The sequence below is a fragment of the Botrytis fragariae genome (genome assembly GCF_013461495.1).
Source record: "Botrytis fragariae strain BVB16 chromosome Unknown tig00000270, whole genome shotgun sequence".
Taxonomy (NCBI): Eukaryota; Fungi; Ascomycota; class Leotiomycetes; order Helotiales; family Sclerotiniaceae; genus Botrytis; species Botrytis fragariae.
This window is the reverse complement of record NW_023501006.1, coordinates 349560-370888: the sequence shown is the minus strand read 5'-3', so window position 1 is coordinate 370888 and position 21329 is coordinate 349560. Positions and strand designations below refer to the sequence as shown.

At 42.9% G+C, this 21329-nt stretch overlaps 5 protein-coding genes across 5 annotated transcripts; 1 reads left to right on the top strand and 4 right to left on the bottom strand.

Annotated features, from left to right (window-relative positions):
* Positions 1-3501: 3501 nt before the first annotated feature.
* Positions 3502-3921, bottom strand: Bfra_012283 (uncharacterized protein; the record flags this gene model as incomplete). The annotated part of the gene is made up of 2 exons (XM_037342600.1): positions 3502-3585; positions 3643-3921. 2 exons carry the CDS (start codon positions 3919-3921, stop codon positions 3502-3504), a joined length of 363 nt encoding a protein of 120 aa, XP_037187584.1.
* Positions 3922-3969: 48 nt separating this feature from the next.
* On the bottom strand, positions 3970-4469 carry Bfra_012282 (uncharacterized protein; the record flags this gene model as incomplete). Its single annotated transcript, XM_037342599.1, has 4 exons — positions 3970-4046; positions 4144-4166; positions 4249-4339; positions 4436-4469. The coding sequence occupies 4 exons, from the start codon at positions 4467-4469 to the stop codon at positions 3970-3972; spliced, it is 225 nt and encodes a 74-aa protein (XP_037187583.1).
* Positions 4470-9525: 5056 nt separating this feature from the next.
* Bfra_012281 (uncharacterized protein) lies at positions 9526-10274 on the bottom strand (the record flags this gene model as incomplete). The annotated part of the gene is made up of 4 exons (XM_037342598.1): positions 10243-10274; positions 9773-9841; positions 9700-9744; positions 9526-9675 (listed from the first exon to the last, which is right to left on the bottom strand). The coding sequence occupies exons 2-4, from the start codon at positions 9785-9787 to the stop codon at positions 9526-9528; spliced, it is 210 nt and encodes a 69-aa protein (XP_037187582.1). The 5' UTR covers positions 9788-9841; positions 10243-10274.
* Positions 10275-14521: 4247 nt separating this feature from the next.
* Positions 14522-16617, bottom strand: Bfra_012280 (putative calponin domain protein; the record flags this gene model as incomplete). The annotated part of the gene is made up of 2 exons (XM_037342597.1): positions 14522-16364; positions 16418-16617. The coding sequence occupies 2 exons, from the start codon at positions 16615-16617 to the stop codon at positions 14522-14524; spliced, it is 2043 nt and encodes a 680-aa protein (XP_037187581.1).
* A 1826-nt stretch (positions 16618-18443) lies between these two features.
* Positions 18444-19436, top strand: Bfra_012279 (uncharacterized protein; the record flags this gene model as incomplete). The annotated part of the gene is made up of 1 exon (XM_037342596.1): positions 18444-19436. One exon carries the CDS (start codon positions 18444-18446, stop codon positions 19434-19436), a length of 993 nt encoding a protein of 330 aa, XP_037187580.1.
* Positions 19437-21329: the final 1893 nt, after the last annotated feature.

Sequence of the window (21329 nt, the reverse complement as noted above, 5' to 3'; positions counted from 1 at the left end):
AAGATTGTAATATAATATACTCCGCACGTGAACGAGGCGCTTCCTTATGAGTGGCTCCGGTAAGAGCCGGTATTATATGTCTTGGGTGTTGGGCATGTATTGCTATCTGGAAAGCAATGCTTACCTCCGACGCTGTTACGAATCTCTTTGCTTACCCGGTTCCTAATCACATCTATCCACATCGTATTCTAATAGAATTGAATACCGATATCCGTCCATATCGACATCCCTAGTAAATGTGAAAGTATATCGGGATCATTGAAGATATTGTGACATGAGGTGATTGATAGTGACTTGCCTAATCGGGTAATTATTCAACATACAATAACTCCTAGTCCTCACACGAAATGACCTCTTCATGGATTCTTATCCTTTTCCGACCATGATTGAACGACAGCTGCATGCCGCAGTTCACCCCCACCAAACCCCACGTCTTCTACGACCGTTTGGAAGAATGACAGGATGAACTACCCTGTTTAGACCTAGGCGACGTAAATTCTAGAATTTCTACTCGGTACATTTCCCACGCGGGTACCCAGTCAGATACATGGCAATGTTGCTTAAAGGAAGTCACTAGTACATTACATATGGAAAACTAGTTATCCATTTTGCGTGAAATTCACTTGGCATATCAGCGGGGGTTTCCATAAATGCGTGGCTGATCGTCCCAAGCAGATGGGAATAAAAACAAAGCAGACAACAGAAAAATGTGATAATTCAAATAATTCAAAATCAAATCGTCTCGGTACCGAAATTAAAACACACCCCGCTCTTTTCTTTTATATAGAAGGGATCCAGAGAGCCCGAAGACCTGGATAGTATTAAACTGCGGTGCAACACATCTTCTTGTATGCTGAGTAGTTTTTTACTCGCTTGTAACAGTAGCGTCTAAAAGCTATGTAATCGTGCTCATCGAGGTCTACGGATGTATTATAGATGATGAAATATGCAAGGAAGACAACCTAGATAGTAGTCGTGTTATTGTGATTAACGCAATGAGAAAGTACAAGGAGCGAGATTAGTATTGATTACGAAGAATGTACCAAAGTGGCTAAAAAATACCTCGGAGTAAGAATAACAAAACATGTTCGTATTCAAAAACAGGATGTGTTTGCGATTATGTTACTAAAATGATACAGCAAACCAGCTTCAGTGAGCGAACGCGTTGTACAAATGATGCTGATGTGAACAAATGATTGTAAGATGACTGTATTGCGCAGAAAACTGCAACCAAAAAGGGGGGTAAACACACGAAGTATCATTCGGAAATACATTCTCACTGGTTTATGCAATTGAATCATCGTCAATAGCAACGAAGCGAAGAGATATTCAATTCTTGATTTCTATTCTATTCAATAACTTGAGCTTACATCATATCATTATTGTACATCAATCAAAACCTTCACCGCATACTCAACAAAAAACCAACCAACTTCTCTCTCTAACTGACCAGAACCAAGAATGAGGTCGGTCAACTAATAGACTTACTGTAACACTACATACAAAAAGAATTCCACCACATGTTGTGCGCAAACACCACGACTATCATATTCAACAAGCTCAAACATCAAACCATCAATCATCAGTCATCTATCATATTTCCTAACCTCACACGTCCACAAACCTCCCACACTCTACGATCCTAGACCCCGCACACAACAACGCATCGCATCTAGATTAACCATGGTATTGGACCGCATCTTTCACATATCATCACATAGGGCATAAACATCCCATTTCTTCGTTTCCTTTCCCATTGTGTGCCAGAATCCCATCCACATATATGTCTCCGTACAAATGTGTACCCGAACTCGGTAATTATTCACCTGTCACGACTGAATCTTGGCACAAATCACTTGCCTAGATGCCTACCTAATCATATCGTAAAATAATCCCGATGCTCTTCACCGTCGATGATACTTTTCTTGCCTCACCTCCTTATTTTCATCACTTCTCTTTTTTTTTTTATCGTTCCTTACCCTCCCTTTTCCTTTTTCTTTTCCCTTTTGAATGTGTATGTATCTTGCGTACAAACCTAATCCTACACTCGAAAACCCCACACCGTCCTTTAACCCGGGTACTGGGAATCCCCAAATCATAATGATCAACACAACATCCTTTGGATCTGCGTACTACGCCGGTAGCCAGCACATACGTACATATATACATACATACATACAAATTTGTCTGTACACACGACTAACCACCGACCAATTCTTATTTTCAACCCCTCTTCTAGATTTCTCTAAATTTTAAGAATCGACTCATTGTACTGCAATCCCACTCCATCTATTATCGCCCAGGAATGATAATAAATAATCGTCTAGACAAATGATGTCCATAGAATGTAATCGATCCAATGTCTTTCCTGTACTTACATTTCGTCTTTCTTCGTGCATAATGATGCACAGTACATCGACTCAGCAACCAAAGGGTACACAAATCCACATATCTAAGTATGCAAAGTGCCTTCCGAAACACACCTAGATCTCCCACTTCCTTAGCCAGTCGGTCACCACACCACCTTCCTCATCAGAATTTGATGCGACAAGAATATCCCGAGTCGAATTAAAGACATTTCGATAAGTGGTAGTAGAAATAATACATCGAATTTTTGTATATTCGATATACCCCTCCATCTATCCACATGCAATCAATTCTCATCTCGCATCACCACCGTCATGACCCATGCATAAAATGACATGACTCCCTGAGACGAAACGAAACAGATCAAAGCGGACGCGACGGCTATGCACAGGTACCTACCTACCTGTCGATAACCATCTTCTGCATCGAATCTCCCGTCCTCGCAAGCCGCTCCACTCGTCCAAGCGTTCATGTGAAAAACTTTAATAATAAGAAAAATACATGTAGAAGGCCCCTGGCTGCATAATTTGTACTTCCTCATCATCCAATACTTTTCGAGGAGTGATGCTGAGGGGTTTCCCTGTCTTAAACGCGGGCCGGTAGTGAAGTTCCAGGTCTGGGGATAAGGGGAGATGGAGGTTTACGGCCGGCTCTTGCGGTAAGTTGAGTTTTATCATGATCTTTTTTTCCCGGCCGTGGGAGATGAGAGGAGGAAACTCAGAAGCTAAAAGCTGGACGTAGGATGTGAGATGTGTGTTACCATGACCAGTGGATGAGATTGTCTTCCCCGAGATATTGGAAAATCTTGGATGCCTAACGGATGTCTTTCTTTCTTGTGTTTTTGGGCCGTGAAATACGGATTGCTCTAGTTTCTAGAAATTTTCGGGCCTGGATCATTCCCGAGTCCTGGAAGTGGTAAAGAGAACAAAAGAGAAGAAGAGAGAAATGCATCTTTGGCTTGCGAATGCGCTTTTGTTTGGTTTGTAAAAATGTTGTATGTGGAATACATACATCTCATTCTCAACGATCCATTATCATTCATATGAATCTTGATACTCGTAGAAAAAATGAAAGTCCCTTATCCAGCGAGTAAATTTCCAGTGAAAAAGTGACATCCTTCCCAAATGCACCACACTATTCATAGAGAGAACGCCGTCCCATTCCATTCCATTCCTTGCCTGGTCTGTCCTTAATAATTTCCCAATTCCCCGTCCGTTGCTGGATATGTAATGTATAAAAAGATTTCCTACTCCATACCCATACCCAAATCCATACCCGTAACATAAGCCATCCATTTCCCTTGCTCCATCCCAGTGTTACTCTTTGCATTGTCCAAAAATCCTTGTGTTGGAAACGTTTATGTCCAGCATACTGTACAAACATATGGTAAAGTAAGAAGTATGCCAGGCCAGTGATGATCCAGAAAAGACTTCGCCTCTTTCGTCCTGGTTCCAATTGATCCGATGATCTTCTTCTTCTTCTTCCTTTCGTTCTTTTGGTCCTTTCCTTTTTCGTTTGTCTCTTGTGTCGTTCCCGGGTTTCGTCGTCATACATAATAGATGGATGAGCACAAGTCCCGAATATGAGCGAGTCAATTATTTATCATAGGTGAATGCGAGCCGTCTTTTTGGTGATTCGAGAATACCATTCTGGCATCTCTCCAACATGTTTACAATCACCTAATGACTTGTTAGCAAATGTTAGACATATCATATTATTTCGTGTTCGGTCCGAGCGGTCTAGACTTGACGGAAGTGAAGGAGGGGTTCTACTAACCGCACATTTCCGATTCACCTAACCTATAAAAATCCACAATTAGTACATTTGATTCGGAAAAAAATTGGTACACGGTACATGTTGAAAGAGCTGGAATGCAAGTACCTAAACTCGACTGCCACAACATTGGGTGGGCACCGACGATGTGTCGTCTCATAATTGATACACCATGCCCGCACAGTATACCGAACGTGACCTATAAATCCAGCAGAAACTTTGTTAGTCTAATTTGTCAATACGTAAATAGATCGCAAATAGATTTCCACCAGTGAAAGGGAAAAGAACCACTAACCACACCGAAACTCAACCTGAGTATAATCGCACATTTCCAACGTTTAGAGAGTGAAAGTGCTTAGAGGAGACGAGGGGGTAGTTGAAAGATTTATCTCAGCCTCGGACCGGGATATTCGTTTTCTCTTATCTTATATTGTGAGCCGAAGTAAGAAAGAAAACGAATGACGGAAAAGTTTCGGGTGTACGAGGTTCTCTTTGATTGAAGGGATAAGGTGTAAAAGTAGAAGTCGATCTTGTTTGTTATGTAGTTGTAGTTGTGGAGATCGGGTCGAAGAGGGGAAGTAGTTGGGTTGAAGTAGAAGAAAGTCTGATGTTCCTTTTTTTTTCTTCTTTCAAGAAAAGTTTCGAGGTCAAGATCGAGAACGATGAGCGACTACATATGTACAAAAAGCTCACCAGAGCATGCACCCCTCGATCTTAGGTTCCACCCGGTTGATTCGGTCCATTTAGGATCAAAAGATTCACGGTGTGGTCCTCCGGGGTAGATTCGATATTGTAGGATACCTAGGTACATTCTATGTTATAATGAATTTTTAGCTTTTTCCTAACATTTAGCTCTTAACTCGATCGAGTATAATTCTGGAAAAGCCTCATTTTTCATTTTTAAAATGACAGTTAATTAATCAAAATTGACAAGGTAATACAAGTGGCTTTCAACTTTTTCAAGAATTTCAAAAGAGTGCAACAAGGTTTGAGAACAATTGGTACAGTGTAGGTTTGCAGGGGACGAGCGAATGCCGGTCGACAATCAGATTTCAGGGGGTAGAAGAGTCAACTGAATGAAAGAACAAGGTCTACTTACTGGTCAACTCTTCTAGCAGGCCATTCTAGCGATTTTCACAACACGTGGAATCCTTAGCTATTAATTAACTAACAGCAGCATGGATTTGCGGTGCTAACCGAACAGTGCTAAAGGTGCTTTTGAGAATCCTCTTTGGCTTTGTCTCAGAATAGTAAGTGGATATCTCATTTGGCATCAAGGGCTTCAGGGCCCATTTCAGAGATTTTCGGTGACAGATTCTGCAAGCGCCGAGTACTTGTTACAAAAATTATAAAACACTGTTGAAAAATGGCAAGTGAACGTTGAAAGACGGGGTCAGTAGAATTCAAAGTCGCTTGCTTGGCCAGTGGAAGTGGATATTTTAGCAAACAACTAATCCAATCTTCAAGCGCCCTCGGGTTAATCCAACCGACATAAATCATTGTGGTGGGCAAAAATCTCACGGCAGGAGTCAAGAATCTTCTAAAAGACAAACATAGCCTAAGATTTGTTCTGGATATTGTTGCGAAGATTGTGTCGACTACTATATCAAAAAGCAACCAAACAAACCCATTAGAGGTATGATACTCAGAAGTTCCAGCTCAGTAGTTTGGCGGCATTCATGTTAGAAAATTGCTGTTTTCAAGAAAGTGTCGCAAGGGTATGAAGCGCTATCAGAACTGGCGTGATGAATGACTTGCGAAGTGAGTTGCTAAGTTGCTAAGTTGCTAGGGGGGTGTGGAGGATATGTCGGACCATTACCACGTTGCTGGGTCTTTAGAGTTTAGACCCCGTAAAAGGATCGGGCTTCTAACCTAGAGACACAAACAAATGAGGGTTCTAGTAAGGAAATCAACCATAATCTTGTTTTTCAGGAGATGTTGACGATTTACACCTTCGCATCGCTATCACCGATACGCGTGAGGAATGTGCCCGATTAACAACATCTTGTTCAGGTAGAAAGTCCAAATTAGTTTGGGAGTCTGAGCAGCGGCACAGTCTTGACGTAGCCAAGTATTTTCCTGTCGGTAGTTAGATGCTGATCGTAGATCAAATGCTCATAATATTACAAGTTGGTCAAGCGCTTACATGTATCCGTAGCGTTGCATGCCCTACTAGGCTTGCTGAAAGGGATCTTCTATTGAAGACACAACTACGAATTCACAGAGGTGTTGAGGTCAGGCACTGATGGAACTTGTAAGTCGATCAGCGCATTGCTCCACCGCTTTATTGTAGCGGCATCAAGCTAAGGAAATTAGCGTCACGGGTATTCTTTTTCTCATTTCTATCCAGCCGTCATCGAAACCTCATAGGGCATATAGAAGATTCTATTGTTCCATGGGAGGGTCCAGCATTGTTTCTAGATTATGTATGCTTCGTATTTCTTTTTTTACACATTGAAATCGAAATATTGGCGAAAATCATATGCCGTCCCCGATGGCATAGTTTTGAATTCGGAGCATTTCATAAACCTGCAAGGGGTGATTCAAGCTAGAAGACTCAGAGTGGGGATGCTTGCCATACGGTATCGCCGGTATGGCAGTACACCTCTAAAATATGTGTGAGCTAGGACAGACCAACTAAAACACAAATTAACACACTGTACTTAGTCATCTAGGTAGATTTTGAGTTTCCTTGGAAGCAATTTTAGCTGAGTTGACCTCATCCAAAAATGAATAGCTATCGGTTAACCTTATCATACACGCAGCTAAATGCCTAAGTTGGCATCTACATCCCTTAATCAGCTACAAAACCTAAAGTCAATAAGCCTGAACCCTACTAGTAACTGAACCTTATGACAGCGGAGTCTGACTTCTGGGTTTCATTTTGATCCCTATTCCAAAAGTATCACCGTGGCATTGGTATCACAATCTGCCGCCGATGTTACACAAACAATACAATCAAATAACTCGGACATTCCATGAAGCTTGAACCATGCGGTTCTTAAGATTTGGGTTTGACTGTAGCTTTCCCACTCCCTGTATCTTACAATTCGCCCTGCATTGTACTGTACCAGAAACCAAACTCTGATCACAGACATGACCGAGTACAGACACGTCAGACACTCATGCTGATGGCAAAAAGAGGAGTTCCACTTCTCTGGTCCTATTATCAATAGGAAAATTTCGTTCCTAATAATGCTTTAGAAGCATATGAAACAGAGCCAATAATTCCCTTATTCTTTGAAAAGTTCAGAGATGAACCGTTGATCTGGCAAAGACGCGTCTGTCTATACCCCTCCAAAAATGAACCACCGACTCACACTCAGTACCAATCTTTCGAATGTAATACGAGGAATCAGTGTGGAGATCATATGAAATCTACCCAGGTTCACAGTTACACAGCAGAAACCTTCAATGAGATCAACGAAGGATAGCCTGCGGTCAACTACCGCGCTAGGTGGAGCGACAAAACCTGATTGCCGCCGTCTCGATATGAAATTTCTCCGGAGATTAGAAAGTGGCAATATTCTCAAGGTATGACATGTCATCGAGAAGCATCTCCCTGGAAATCTGATGATGTTGTTCTAGCCCTTAGACGCTTCGGATTTAGGCGCTGAGTACGTAGGCAGAATTGGACACATAAACAACCACGTGAGAAATAGTCGCGCTCCATCAACAAGAGACGACGACACAACAATGTACAATATAGAACTCGAGGAATATCACAAAGTCCGAAGGAACAATAAGATTTATTGATAGCATGATCTTTACGCCGTAAAGACTCGTCCCATCTCCAGAGGTAAGTAAATCATTGTCTCCACAGTTGTTGCACGGAATAGGAGATGGCAAAGGAGTACCTGAATTTGGTATGCGGATTCTGGAAGTTAGAATTCGGTCTTCTCCCCTCAGTTCGAATAATCCCATGGTCCTTTTCTTATGCCTATGAATAATATCGGCTCAATCGGGTTGGGTGGTATGAGAATTGTAAGATAGTCTCGAGGTCATGATGTTCATAATCTTGGTTGGTGGGAGGGGTCCTGTTTGCTGCTGTTGCTATTTTTGCACACAAATTCATCTTATAGGTTTACTGGCCGGCAGTCCGTGTTGAATCAATTCAGTAATTACTTAAAGAGAGAAAAAGAAACTTTCTTCGAACCAAACAATATCAACGTTCAGCTCCGATAACAATACGGTCCAACCCACCAAAGGCCAATGGCTACGCAATACAAGGATCCCGAGTCAGTAACTAATTTGCAACTTTTTCATAGGGTTACACTATATCCACCGCGCAATATTCATTTCTGTCTCACACAGCCTTGCATTTAATACCTTGGCATCCAGCTCTGTGGTAGAATGATACTTGTCTACATACGTACTCGGTAAGGGTTCAGCCCCACAGCTCCCTTTTCTTACTTGATTATGATTCGGGACTTTTCCTCACTCAAATCATCCTGCTTATTCGCCCCTCTTGCTTCGTGATCTCCTGCACCCCGCAGAACTAACCGCTTTTTAATGGTGATGTTGCCTTGTCTCGTCACTGCATGCAGTCTGTACATCACATACATAGATATATGCGAGTAGACACATGACTACTGTAAGACAAGAATTCGACAATGTCTTCTTATCTAAACTCTAATTAGACACCAAAAGGTCTAACCGTAGTCGCCGACGTGATTGTATCAAGAAAAGCATTTCTGAGATTCAAACTTCCAAGCATCATTATCGCAGTCTAGATTGATGTGATCGCCCTGTTATAGGTTGCTTTTGTATAGTTGTTGATCCGTTCGCCTTGTTTCCTTCCTCATAAGGTTCAATCATTCCGCGCGCTTCCATAGATCTAGACTCAAGCAAAGCACCAAAAGTGAATCTGGACCTCAACTCTCTCTATTCATATTTGCAGTACTCAAATACTTCATTTCAACCAGCCGCGATCGCCGACTCCTTTCCATGTGTGTCTTGAATCCATAGCGTTTTCACTTACACTTTTCTAGTACTTGCTCATTTTCCAAGAGATTGTGAACCGTGGGCTTGGGACCACCCCTTGTTCTTGATAGACTTAACTCCCCGGATCTCGTATCACATTCTATTTGACGCTACATATCACCATCACAATCCTTCCATCTTCTCTCAGCCCAACCCGACCAGTGTTCTCGTCGCGTCGGATTATATGTCCACCCGTTCGATTCGGAACTCTATTTCCTCCCACTTTCTCTCACGTCAGCAGTAGACTCGGGCCTGGCTTCTTATCTGTGATATCTCTCGGGGCAATCTATCCGGGTTTGCAATGATCTTATTAATACCCAAAAGAGGTCAAAGCATTTTCACGGATGAGAATGTACCGACATCTCAATTTGGGCCGAGTTTTCAATCTTATGTCTTCAGCTGTTAATAGTAAATTCTCCTTCTTGGCACCAACAATGGGTGCACAACACAATGAATCGGGAAGTTGTTATTGTGAGGCTTTGGAATGGCGTTTGTGGTGCAGATCATGCATGATCGATCGATTTGGACGTGGTCGAAGCTTTCAAGTAGGTACTGAAGATGTTGGAATAAACTCACATCGATCATCTGCAAATAGCAAGCCCCGGGCTTCTTTGAGAAATTCTTCGAATTCATTTATTAGCTTCAATACTGCCAATATCAACATCTTATGTGGTTGTAAGACTTCTTCATGGGTATTTGAACTGAGAGTTTGGCACTGCTGTAAGATGTGATAGCTGATCTAGAATCTTACTCATGCTCAGCATATTCTTGGAGCGCAAGACGTCATTCGATCCCAAAAAAACCTGACTGCAAGTCCGTACATGACTTAACTCCTTCATCATGAGGCTCGATAAACACTCCGATTTGAACGAGGCTTTCATTCAACGCTGGACAAAAGATAGATTTCACCGACACACGTTTTTTAATCGTGAATCATGAGCTCCTCAAATTTCCCATCAGAGCTTGTATATTTGTCTATTCCGCCTTCCTACTCAGCACTGCTCCAAACAGTTAGAAGATCTAATCTAATCTGCGCCTCTTACGTATACAATTTGAATCGAGGCTTACAAAAAGCGAAAAGTAAGGCGTACAAAACCTCCTTTTTCATGTAATACTCACATTCAAACAGATGTATTGTCTAATTGGGCATACTGCATTTGGATGCAAGCATCGTTCAAGCATACATCACAATTCCTCTGAAGAAGCGAGCAAGACTCGCCTACCTCTCAACTCCCCTTCTCTCCACTCAGTACCAATCACAACTTCAAAAATTCACCTCGGAATAACGACTCATTGTTTTACCACCATTCAAAGATCAAAACGATTACGGGCAAAAGGAAAAAGCAAAATGCGTTCGCCGGGAATCGAACCCGGGGCCCATCGATGTTGTTTCAACCCGAGTTCTCAGATGAGAAGTGGGAGAATGATGGCAACGATGGATTTTACCACTAAACCACAAACGCTTGTACATGATTAGTTATTGATGCAAGTGAGTCAGAGTTTTAGATATATATCTAGGGCCAGATCTCGGATTGAGGAAAGAGGGTCTTAGGGAAGAAGAAATTTTTCAGAAAGTGGGGCGGGGAGAGGGCCCTCCTCATATCATATCCATAATTTTATTGAGCTTGCATATACCGGTACAAGTTACAGCATGAGAGAAGCCAGTGTTGTCATCTGCCTAGATTCAAATATGCAAATATGCATACAATGTTTTTGCATGCTTTATAGCTATTGTTGAATCTAAACTCGGAAGGGAGTAAGAAATCAAGTGATTTCCCGAGGCCGAAAAGAGCAACAGAAATCAAGAGATCGACGGCATTAGTGAAGTACATTCGATGCCGTCAAGGTTCGCTATTGAGTAACTATCCATAAGCTACATAAGTTCGGCGATCATTCAGAATTGAGACCAAATGCGGTTCTGTTACTTGTGACTATTTGCACTCTCAGCAGTGCCACAATGTTCGCAACCTTGCACTATCTACTTAGCTACCTACACTCTGCTCAATATACAAATCAATAGTCTGCGCATGCTCTGCTAAAAGTCAACGCCTCTATGAATTTTGACGTGGCGGGAGTCAAAATTCTTTTACATGCTAATGTCTCGGTGCCTCAATCAACATTTGGCCCGATGACTTTTTTGCTTGGTGTTCCAAGATCGCGGATTGATGACAGTGCCAACATGGAAAGGCATAACTCTTAAGTACTCGAGGAAAAGATGGCTTGTTAGTCCAAGTGAATCAAAGCGTGGCCATTCTTACAGTTTTGTGAGTAGATGACTACTATTGACTTGATTGCGCAGGCTATGAGCAATTCGCGAATAGATTCACTTGAAAAAGGTATGAATGACCTCGATGACCTCTATGGTGCGACCTCACTAGCATAACCTATCAAAAGTTGTACGTGAATGGATCTATTTTTGACATGCGTTGAGTGGTTGATTGGGGTTCTCCCCCACAAGTGTCATTGTCAAACAGAAAAGTATTGAATTTGCAAGTGTGGAGTAGTCTTTTGGGTCTTCTAATCAATGTTTGTCTCAGACATTAGCCCTTCAATACTTCATGTTTCTGCGGGCTTTGTAAGTTCAGTAGTCGGGTATTATATATACAGACTCGTCTAAAACCTGCACTTCAGTCGTACATTATGGGGAAAGAAGCATCAAGGTATTCGGTGGAAGGTGTCAAAGAAGATCAACTCCAGCCTCTCATGAATGAAGTCCATATTTATCTACAGCTCCAACGGAGAAACTCGAAATATTCAGCAGCGCTTCATTATTTCACTGCACCACGTTTTCTCGAACAAGAACACCTCAAATTCCTGATCTATTGGTTCCACAATAGTATAGGCCCCGAAATACGATCACACATTAAAGAGAGGGTGTCTGATCTTGGGACAACACTCAGCCAACTCCTTGGAATCTTAAAACTCACATCTAAAGTTCTTTTACCTAAATCCAGACGCTAGTAGCTAGGAATCACCGTTTGACTAGTCAGTATGAGTTCATATTTCGAGAATCCATTGGCAGGATTCAACTACCATCATTCACTTCATGCGAGTTTCAACTGGTAGCGGAGCAAAGTTATTGAAGTATCCACCATTCATTTACCTGGATAGCTTTCCAAAAATTCTAATGTTTATATTGTCTAGAAGAGTGTAATAGTCAATCAACGTCATTCAATTTCGATGCTCAACTACTAATAAAGTATCCTTCAAGCCCAATTGATAAAAACATCTATGTCAGCATCCCCAGTATCAAACTTACCACTCGAATCAGACTGATGTGCTCTAGACCAATCCAGTTCTAGTCATCCATGCATATATCCAAATATGCTTACTCTCCTCGCGATGCTGAGAGTACAGAGTACTAACCAGGAATACACTTTCTTAACTCCTCTCTTGTGGACTTGGCATGTTGAATAGTCTCGCTGGTGTTTAAGCCCAATGTGTGTAAAAAGATAGGAATAGTTAGTCGACATAGCATAGCCTAATAAGACCTCACAAAACACACGCTACACAATACAAAAATACAACCATAGTGGGTATCGAAAGCAAGAATGGTCGCTCAGCGATCGTGAAGCTCACAATGTCTATCGAGGGTTGCTCACATCACTATTTAGTACCAGGGTCTCCTACCACTGTCTGCGCAGTCTAGAGCACGAGGCTCAATAGCACATGCAACCTGTTATTTGAGCGCAATCCATGGCTCGTTACAGATGATGTTAGTCTACCAACGAGATGGCTCGCTACATGCTCTGTTTGGAGTACTTTACTAACGTGTTATCCAACAAGCCATCCTATGCTGTAACTACCAAATAAGTCTACATTCCTCAATGAGTATCTACAATATCACAATGAAGTGAATTATAATTACCCGTAGCACAATATCAAAACACATAAACTTGATCAAGATCCCCCAACAAAAGCCCTCACTACCTCGACAACGTGAACCCCCCACTACCCCTCAAAACTCACAATCATACATCTCAGATCTATACTCACCATTGCAGACGACCTAGTACGCACAGCCATACAAGTCTACACACCTATCAGCAGTACATCTCTGTTGAAAGTTGAAATCCTCAAGCTATAGCTACTCCAAGATACATAGGCTCACCACTTTGTACTCATTCAAAACCCAACAAGTAGTGATTATGAGCGTGGAGATCAGACTGCATATCTTACGCGATCGAAATCCGTGGCATGCCAATGCATTACATCCTCAATAATCATTCGCAAGTAAAGTGTGAGAACTTAATACATACATCAAGAAACCAGTGGCAATCTGGTATACACAAGCGCTAAAGAGAAGAAACGCCCATCATGAAATCACATTGTGAAACCCCCTTAAAGCTCAAGAAATCTCCACACAGCCAAACCTTTCGTCCTTGAAACACAGTTTCGAAAACCTCGTACGCAAGTTCACAGAGCCATCTCTCTCCCAAATTCTCCACAACAAAGAATACTACCCAAATCACTCCATCCCCCATCCCCTACGCAGACATCCCCACAAACCCCCAACCAACCAAGCAAGTACAATAGCAAACCACAAATCCACCCATAATCCATCAGCAACATAAATCTGGATTCAGTGGCGCGAAGAGAATCAAGAGATGAGACGCCAGCCAGTCCAGAAATCCAGCAAAAATCACGACACCCAGGAATCCGCGACCAAGAACCCAGAAAACAATAGCCCCTATCCATCCACTCCATTCATTTCTCTATTCCAACCGCGTAAATTAACATGAGATCTGTAAGTGACTGACTGACTGACTGACTGGCTGACTGACTGATTGGAGCAAGCAAGTAAGTATCTTTGAATGAATAATATCTAGGGTTATAGAATGTGGGAGATTGTGAGATAGTTTTACATACTCACTCATCTGATGAAACATCGATTCAATTAAGAAGAGAATTCCACCTGTCTCTTCCATTTCGTTTTTATAGATGATTGGGTGGGTTGCTTGATATTTACCCAGGCAGGTAGGCAGGAAGTGAACTGGAGAACGCTGACTCAATACTTTCTCACTAGACACAGACCCATCATCTCATATCATCAAAACTCATGCATGATCGGATGCTCTTTCTATCAAGATATTGTGATGTATCTTATATTTTATTATTTACTATTAGACTATACGTTCCCTCCGAAACAAGGTATTATTATTGGTATTGATTCAACTCGCAAACCATTACACTCTATGCCACCCAATCCAGGCTCGAACGATCCCACTCAACCAGGTACAGATCCTCCATATATCAATCCCAAAACACGCAAGATATCCGCCCATTCCTTCACTGCAAGAGATGCATAATGACTTGATCCCCATCTACACTCAACAATCCCCAAACTCGGGTTGTACATCCCTGACCGATAAGTAAAGATGCATCTCACATCTCGTATCTATTGCCCTCCATGTAGTGGTGGTCTCGGCCCCACAATTTGTCGTCTACCAGCTCCAATACCCTGAGCTCCCTTGTTCTGCCCATCGCCACCGGTATACCCCGTCCATTGATTGACATCCCACTTCCCTCCAATACCTCCTCCAATACCATCAACTCCATCGCCGCCCGGAACTTGACTCTTGAGTTCCTTCTGACTCTCTTCCCATTCCTGTTGTCGTTGTCTCTCCATCTCCATTTCCTTTTCCAAAAGAGATTTAGAAGCCCATCCGCCAGCTTTGGTTTTAGTTTGTGATTCGACACGGCGACGATCTTCTGCATCACGTTCGGCATTGCTGGAAAATGTTCCTATTTCATTCGAATAAGTTGTGGTTGGTCTTGGTGGGGTCGGTGGAGGGTTTGAGGAAAGGAAACGGTCGGTGCGGTTTGAAGCTTTAGAGGTTGGAGATGTGTAGTTCGCTGGATCAGGTAGAGGTCTTGCTTCACCAGTGCGTTGAGGTTTGATGGGATTTGCCGTTGGTTCAGGCAATGGACGAGGAGGTTTGACTGGCGGTGCTGCATCTTCACTTGTATTATGTGAGCTCCATTGTTTGCGAAGGTAGTCTCGTTCATCTTGTCTCCATGTTTCATCGGTACCCTTTCGTGATGGCAAACGAGGGCGACTACGAGATCTCGGACGAGCTTTTGATGACTCCTCCTTTAATCGTAATGTTAAATCATGATCTTGGATGGCGTCTCGATCGCCAGTCTTATGTTTTGAAACTCTTTCTGCTTGATATCGACGCTCTCGGTCCCGAGCTTCTGCAAGTTCGTGTTCCAATTGTCTAATCCTGTCGGCCTCGCTAGAATCAGTTCTCTGGCCCTTCTTGCTCAAACCATTTTCAGCTTGATATTGACTGAGGAATTGTCCCTGTAATCGAGTGTCGCTAGTACCCCTTAACCTCTTTCGCTCATCCGCAGCTCTACTCTCTGCATCAGACTCATCTTGCTTTCTGCGATCTTCCTCTGCCTTCCATCTGCGCTCTTGTTCCTCCCACTCTCGTTTCTCGTTCAATGTCTTTTGTCGCAACTTTTCGGTTTCTTCGGCAAATCTTCTTTCTTCTTCCACACGAGCCCTTTCCTCTTCGGCCACAACTCTTCGGCGTTCCCCTTCTTCGGCTTCAAGTTTCAATCGTTTATCTTCTGCCTCTTTTTCCTTTCGCTTCTTCTCCTTTTCTGCGAGACTCGGAACGGTCGGACCAGCGTTTGTGATTTGTCTCCTGCCACCGAATGAAACTCCCATATTACCTTGACTCGCACCTCCCATGTATCCATATTGCGCAATATTCCAGGCTGGGGATGTGGCACTCTCGTCGGATTTCTTACTCCAACTACTGACAGAATTAGGCGATGTAGGCGCACCAAATCTGCTAGGACTTCTCCTACCACTATCCGAACCACCAGTTCTTGAAGCTGTCAAAGTTGCAGGCTTGTGACTTGATGATGACGCAGTGCTAGCGGTTGAAGCTTCTCTTCCTCTGTTATTGAATCCAATTCCAAGATATTGTCCGGTAACCTGCGGGCTCACAACACCGCCGCGAGATTTGGCGCCGATAGGGTTAGGAAATTTGGAAGGATCAACTCGATTTGCAGCTCTGCTAAATGCAGCGATACCTTGAAGTACTTGCGCGGGGTCCTTACCATCGTAGAGATCGACCGTAAGAAACCTATCGTGCGCAGGTAGACTTAGCGGTGGCTTTTCGCATGCGCCGAGAAACAAAGCGATATTCTCTCGTTGTATGAAAGGCATCGTTGCTTTGGGTTTAAATCCACGGACTTTCATAGGATCAATCATGGCTGCAAGTCTGTAGGGAGTCAGTACACTGTGGACCGGTATGTGATAAGGAGAGAAGCTTACTTGCAAAGTGCTACGCCATCTTTCAGTGCAGCCAATATATTATATGTGCCAAATCGTGCATCATCTCCAACATCAGGTAAACTCTCCCCCAGAGATTCTTCGATGAAATTCCTTGCTTCGTTCACAGCAGCTGGTGTAACTCGATCACCCCGCTTGCTATTGACATCATTGTCGAGATTTGTTACAGAAGCCATGATCATCGTTGTATGTGTAAATCAGTAGTTGGGTTCTGTTTTGTTAATAGGATGCGACTCCTTTTTGTTATGAAATCAAATCGCAATCTCAAATCTACAAGCACAATCCAAATTCATAAGACGTATTTGCATGACGGTAAATCATAAAAGGTGGCCGGCGCTAAACATGGGGCAAGGCTGATCCTGGAATGTGGTAGAAGGAAATAAATCACATAAAAACGATGTTGGATAGGTAAGCAGGCAACATTTGAACTTTAAGAGGATATAAAATTGTTATTATTTTTACCTCTGTATGGTATCAATGATGATATTGATATTGAGTTTCTTAGAGTGAATGATGTTATTTGAATCAATGCAATGTACAGTACAATGTATGATGTATGATGTGCCTACTAGGCAGGTATGTGCATATTGAAAGTGGGTTTTCACAGAATATCACACGTTTCTCATTCACGCACGTGACTTTTTGTCAAACAAGGCTCGATCGAAGTGTATTATGACATAAAGACTCCATTCAGACTGTCAAAGTCACCTATGTTCATGTAATGATCAACATCAAAAAAGACTCTTCGATTGCGGGATCCACACGAAAATTCTCATTTTGGATCTTCGGAAAGTGATCAAAAGCTAAAAAAAGATCATATGATTCACAAGGTTAACAGAGTGCAGAGCGTACATACCGGATTAATGATTAGTAAGCCAACCTTGGAAGTTGCGGGTTAGAGTTTGAACAAAGATCCGAGGTTCTAGCGTTTTGACGGCATTTTGGAGCATGTGGTGCGCCTAAGTTATCAGGCCTCATCAATCTTCGTACCTTTCCTCTTCCGCTTGTTGCCGTTGGAGCTAGAGCGGGTAGGGACTAGGTAGACTCGGAGGCAGGTAAGCATGTAAGCACCTGGCTGAAGTGAGAGAAGAATTGGAAAGGATCACGCGTAGATTGATTTCATTGGCCAAGAAGCATTAGCCTTGTAATTACTAAAAGAGATCAACAAGTCTTCATTCCATTGGTCAACTTGGCTAAATGACTTTATCCGTACATGACCGATCTTCCGTGGTGATAATCCTTGTTCAATCAACCTTTTCTCGCCTTTTTCCCCAAAATGTCTCTGAATCGATCTCTTTATCTCGACCAATGAAAAGTCGCTCAGACACTGCTTTAATCAGGACATACCTCAGCATACCTCAGCATGCCTCTCACTAGACCACTAGGTGCTCACAAATCGACCCACACCGCAAAGACCCGCAAGGTAAGGCAAAAGGCAAGTCGTCTCTTACCTCTTTTACCTCTTTTACCTCTTTTAAGATGGAGGACTAGGCGGAGGACTCTAACCTGCATCTGATCTAGCCTCAAGAATCGTTGTCGCGCAGCAAACGCAAGCTTCACTGTGACAACCCAACTGGAGCTTCCCGAAAAAAAGTACCCCAAGTTTCTTCCCTTCCTATTCTTACATTTTAAAGATGCCGTCCTTTCTCTCAGCTTTCTTTTCTTTTCCCTTCTGTCCTTTCCCTTATCCTATCTCCCATCTCCAAATAAAATAAGTATTCCCACCTTTCCCTTTCCCTTTCCCTTTCATCTTCATCAATCCATCCCTCTTAATCAACTCTTAACTTTTTACTCTTCCTCTTCCTCTTCCTCTTCCTCTTTCTCCATCAATACTTTTACTTCCCCATCACAACTCAATACATACTTCATCCTTTCCATCTATCATCTATCATCAATCATCTATCTTCTATCCAATAACATCAATCAATTGATAACATAGCCACCCAAAAGTCGCGCCTTTCTCTGGCCGTCCATCAATCATTTTAACCAACTCTTTTTATCCACCATCATGGGTTCTTTCTCTCATCAATCTTTCTCTCAATCTTCACCCGTTCTTGCCATGGCGCCGCAACTTCCACCGCAACATTCTTTTAATCGACCGACTTTTACATCACCCTTCGTAAAAGCTCCCATGTCATCACCATCTGCAGGTTCTTGGCTCACTCCAACTTCGGCACCTCAATCAGCTGCAGGTCGTAAACGCTCACGCGACGAGGCTGCGCTTGAAGACGAAGAATACTTTTCACAAGCACCTGTTGAGTCAATAGTTGTCGAAGATGAAGAAGAATGGGAATATGGGCCAGGCATGACGCTCATTAAACCGAGTAATCGTTACAACTTAACGGCAGAGAGTCAAACTGGTACCTGGAAAGAAGAGAAAGAAGCTGAAGAAAAAGCAAAAGCAGCATTGCGCGCGGCCAGTCCAGATAGACCGATCCTGCGTTCGGCAAAGAGTCAAAGAATTGATAGAGGTCCCGCATCATCAATGGTCGAAGAGACAAATGTCGCAAATAGTGTTCTCTCAGCTCCTCTTCAGACAGGAAGTACTGGCCCTATCCAGCCGTCCATTGACGAATACACCAGGCATTTGGGAATCGGCTGGTCAAAGTTAAGCACCGATGAAGATATTCAAGCTGCGGTTCGTGGCTGGACCAAATATATTGAGAACCACTATCCTGTCAACAATGCTATCATTCGATTGCAAAGTAGAGGGTTGGCCAGCTATCTCGTTGAAGCGCAAGAAGGTTACTTTTTATTTGGAGATGATCTCAAACAAGGTAGACTTGTGAGCACCAGCTTGGAAAAGACTTTTGAAAATCTTCGAGGACCAGTTCCAATATTTGAAGGAGATATGGTACTTGAGGCTAGCGAAACACCCAAGGCTAGCAGTCCAGTTATGAATGCTATGACAAATGAACACGTTGAAGAAATGATGATGGGTGGAATTCCTACGACCAGTCTCCCTAACCATGCTGTGGAGGTTGAGATGGATATGAGTTAAACGCGATTTACGGCTTTGGGCACCAATGTAAAAAACGAATTGGGTATTCCTAAAGTTAACAGGACACGGAGTTTTTCTAGTTTCACTGCATTCGGCTTTGCACATGGGATTTCGGAATTAGGGTCATCAATAAGGCTACCTGGCTAGGTCTAGCATACATTTGTAACATAGAATAAGGAGGGAGGTAGGTCATGAGTTTGCTGGCTTTGCATACTTTGCAAGACGTTCCAACTTTCGTTAGCACGACTTTAGTAGTGAGTGCTTAACGTCAGGGCAAGCTGTCGTACTAAATTTAAATCGAATACAAAAAGTCTGTTGTATCCCAATATTTTTCCATCCTTGGAAATGATGCGAACTGATATGAACATATGAATGCAATGTGAAGGTGAAGGTGAATTTTGAAGATTGGGGCCTAAGGTTACTGGTTCGGGTTACCTGTTTAACGAGATGGTGTGACGAAATATCGCTCAGACAGCAACTTTAATTCAAGCTTCGAGTCGAGAAGTGAATTCCTAAATGGAGCCAGATAATGGAAGGCAGGTAAATGAGGCATTTGCTGCAAGACCACTTGGGATTGCAATAGCCTGTCAAAGATTTCCAGGTTTGAAGAAAGAGAGCGGTGAGCATTGAAAGGAAATACAGGATGGATGGAAGAACTTAAGAATGGGAAGGAGTATGCACCGTGAAAGTCTACGTACGGTCTTGGTTATGTAGACGGGGGAAAGGTTGAGATGAGATGGATATTATGGATATTATGGAAAGATGATGTAGAAGGGAGAGGTAGGCAATTTGATTCCATGGATAATGTTCTGGTTACCACTATGTATGTAGGTATTTGACAATATGGTTCATGTTCATGTATCAGTGACTTGTTCAATGTACGTATACATCATCGATCGATATTTCATAATCGTTCATTCGTAATCGTGGGTTCGTTCGTTCACACATACATAGGTACCTACCGGTACATACATATACATTTGCAATTCTCCCGATGATTTCCCCCTCCCAATGAAATATGAGATATCTCGATATGTGCAAACGTCTTCCCCAGAATGTGATAGAACCAAAAGTCTAGAAAACCGGCTGAGGGACGGCCGACCATCTGTTGACCAGTTCTTGGATGTGTGACCCTGGTTTGCTATTCTGGGTTGACATGGGAGAGGTGGGAATGGAGAGGGGTGATTGGTTGGACTTGGGGAGGATCATCAAGCAGGTAGGGGTTTCTTGGGAGCGATGGATGGCAATGGAGTCGGGTATGGATAGGGATTGGGATATGGGGCAATGGATACACCACGCACGTATGTATGCATGAGAGAAGGTGAATGGATGGATTGGATTGCACACAATACAATACCTAGCATTGGAGATGCACAAGTGATAAGCAGACCTGGACAGTAGGTGGACATAATTTGTGAAGAGGGACCGAGGAGGAGTAATGCAAGGAGAGCGAGCAGCAGCGCGTGGAAAACGAATGGCTTTCGGGAATTTTCGTGTGCATTTTATTTTCATTTTCATTTGAAGGGGCTGGGCGAGAGCAACCAACCAACCTTTCGTTTCCGTCCGTTTCGCGACTGGGCTGGGCTGGGCTGGGGCGCGCAGAGTGGAGTGGGCTCTCAAAGGTGTAACTTGCAGTCGATGGGCAAGAAAGACAAGAAAGACAAGGCGTGCACGCAAGGTGAGTAAGTGAGTGAACGAGCAAGCAAGCAAGCAAGCATAGTTCAAGGTTTTTTTGCTTCCGTCTCTTCTCTTCGTAGGTAGGAATGGAATGGAGGTGGGTAGAAACGGATGAGATTGATTGGATCGTAATATGTGTTCCTGAAGCTGGAAACTTGGATGGTCCTGGGAGAGAACGGGTTGATTGATTGTTGATAGATAAAAATTGGATAGATA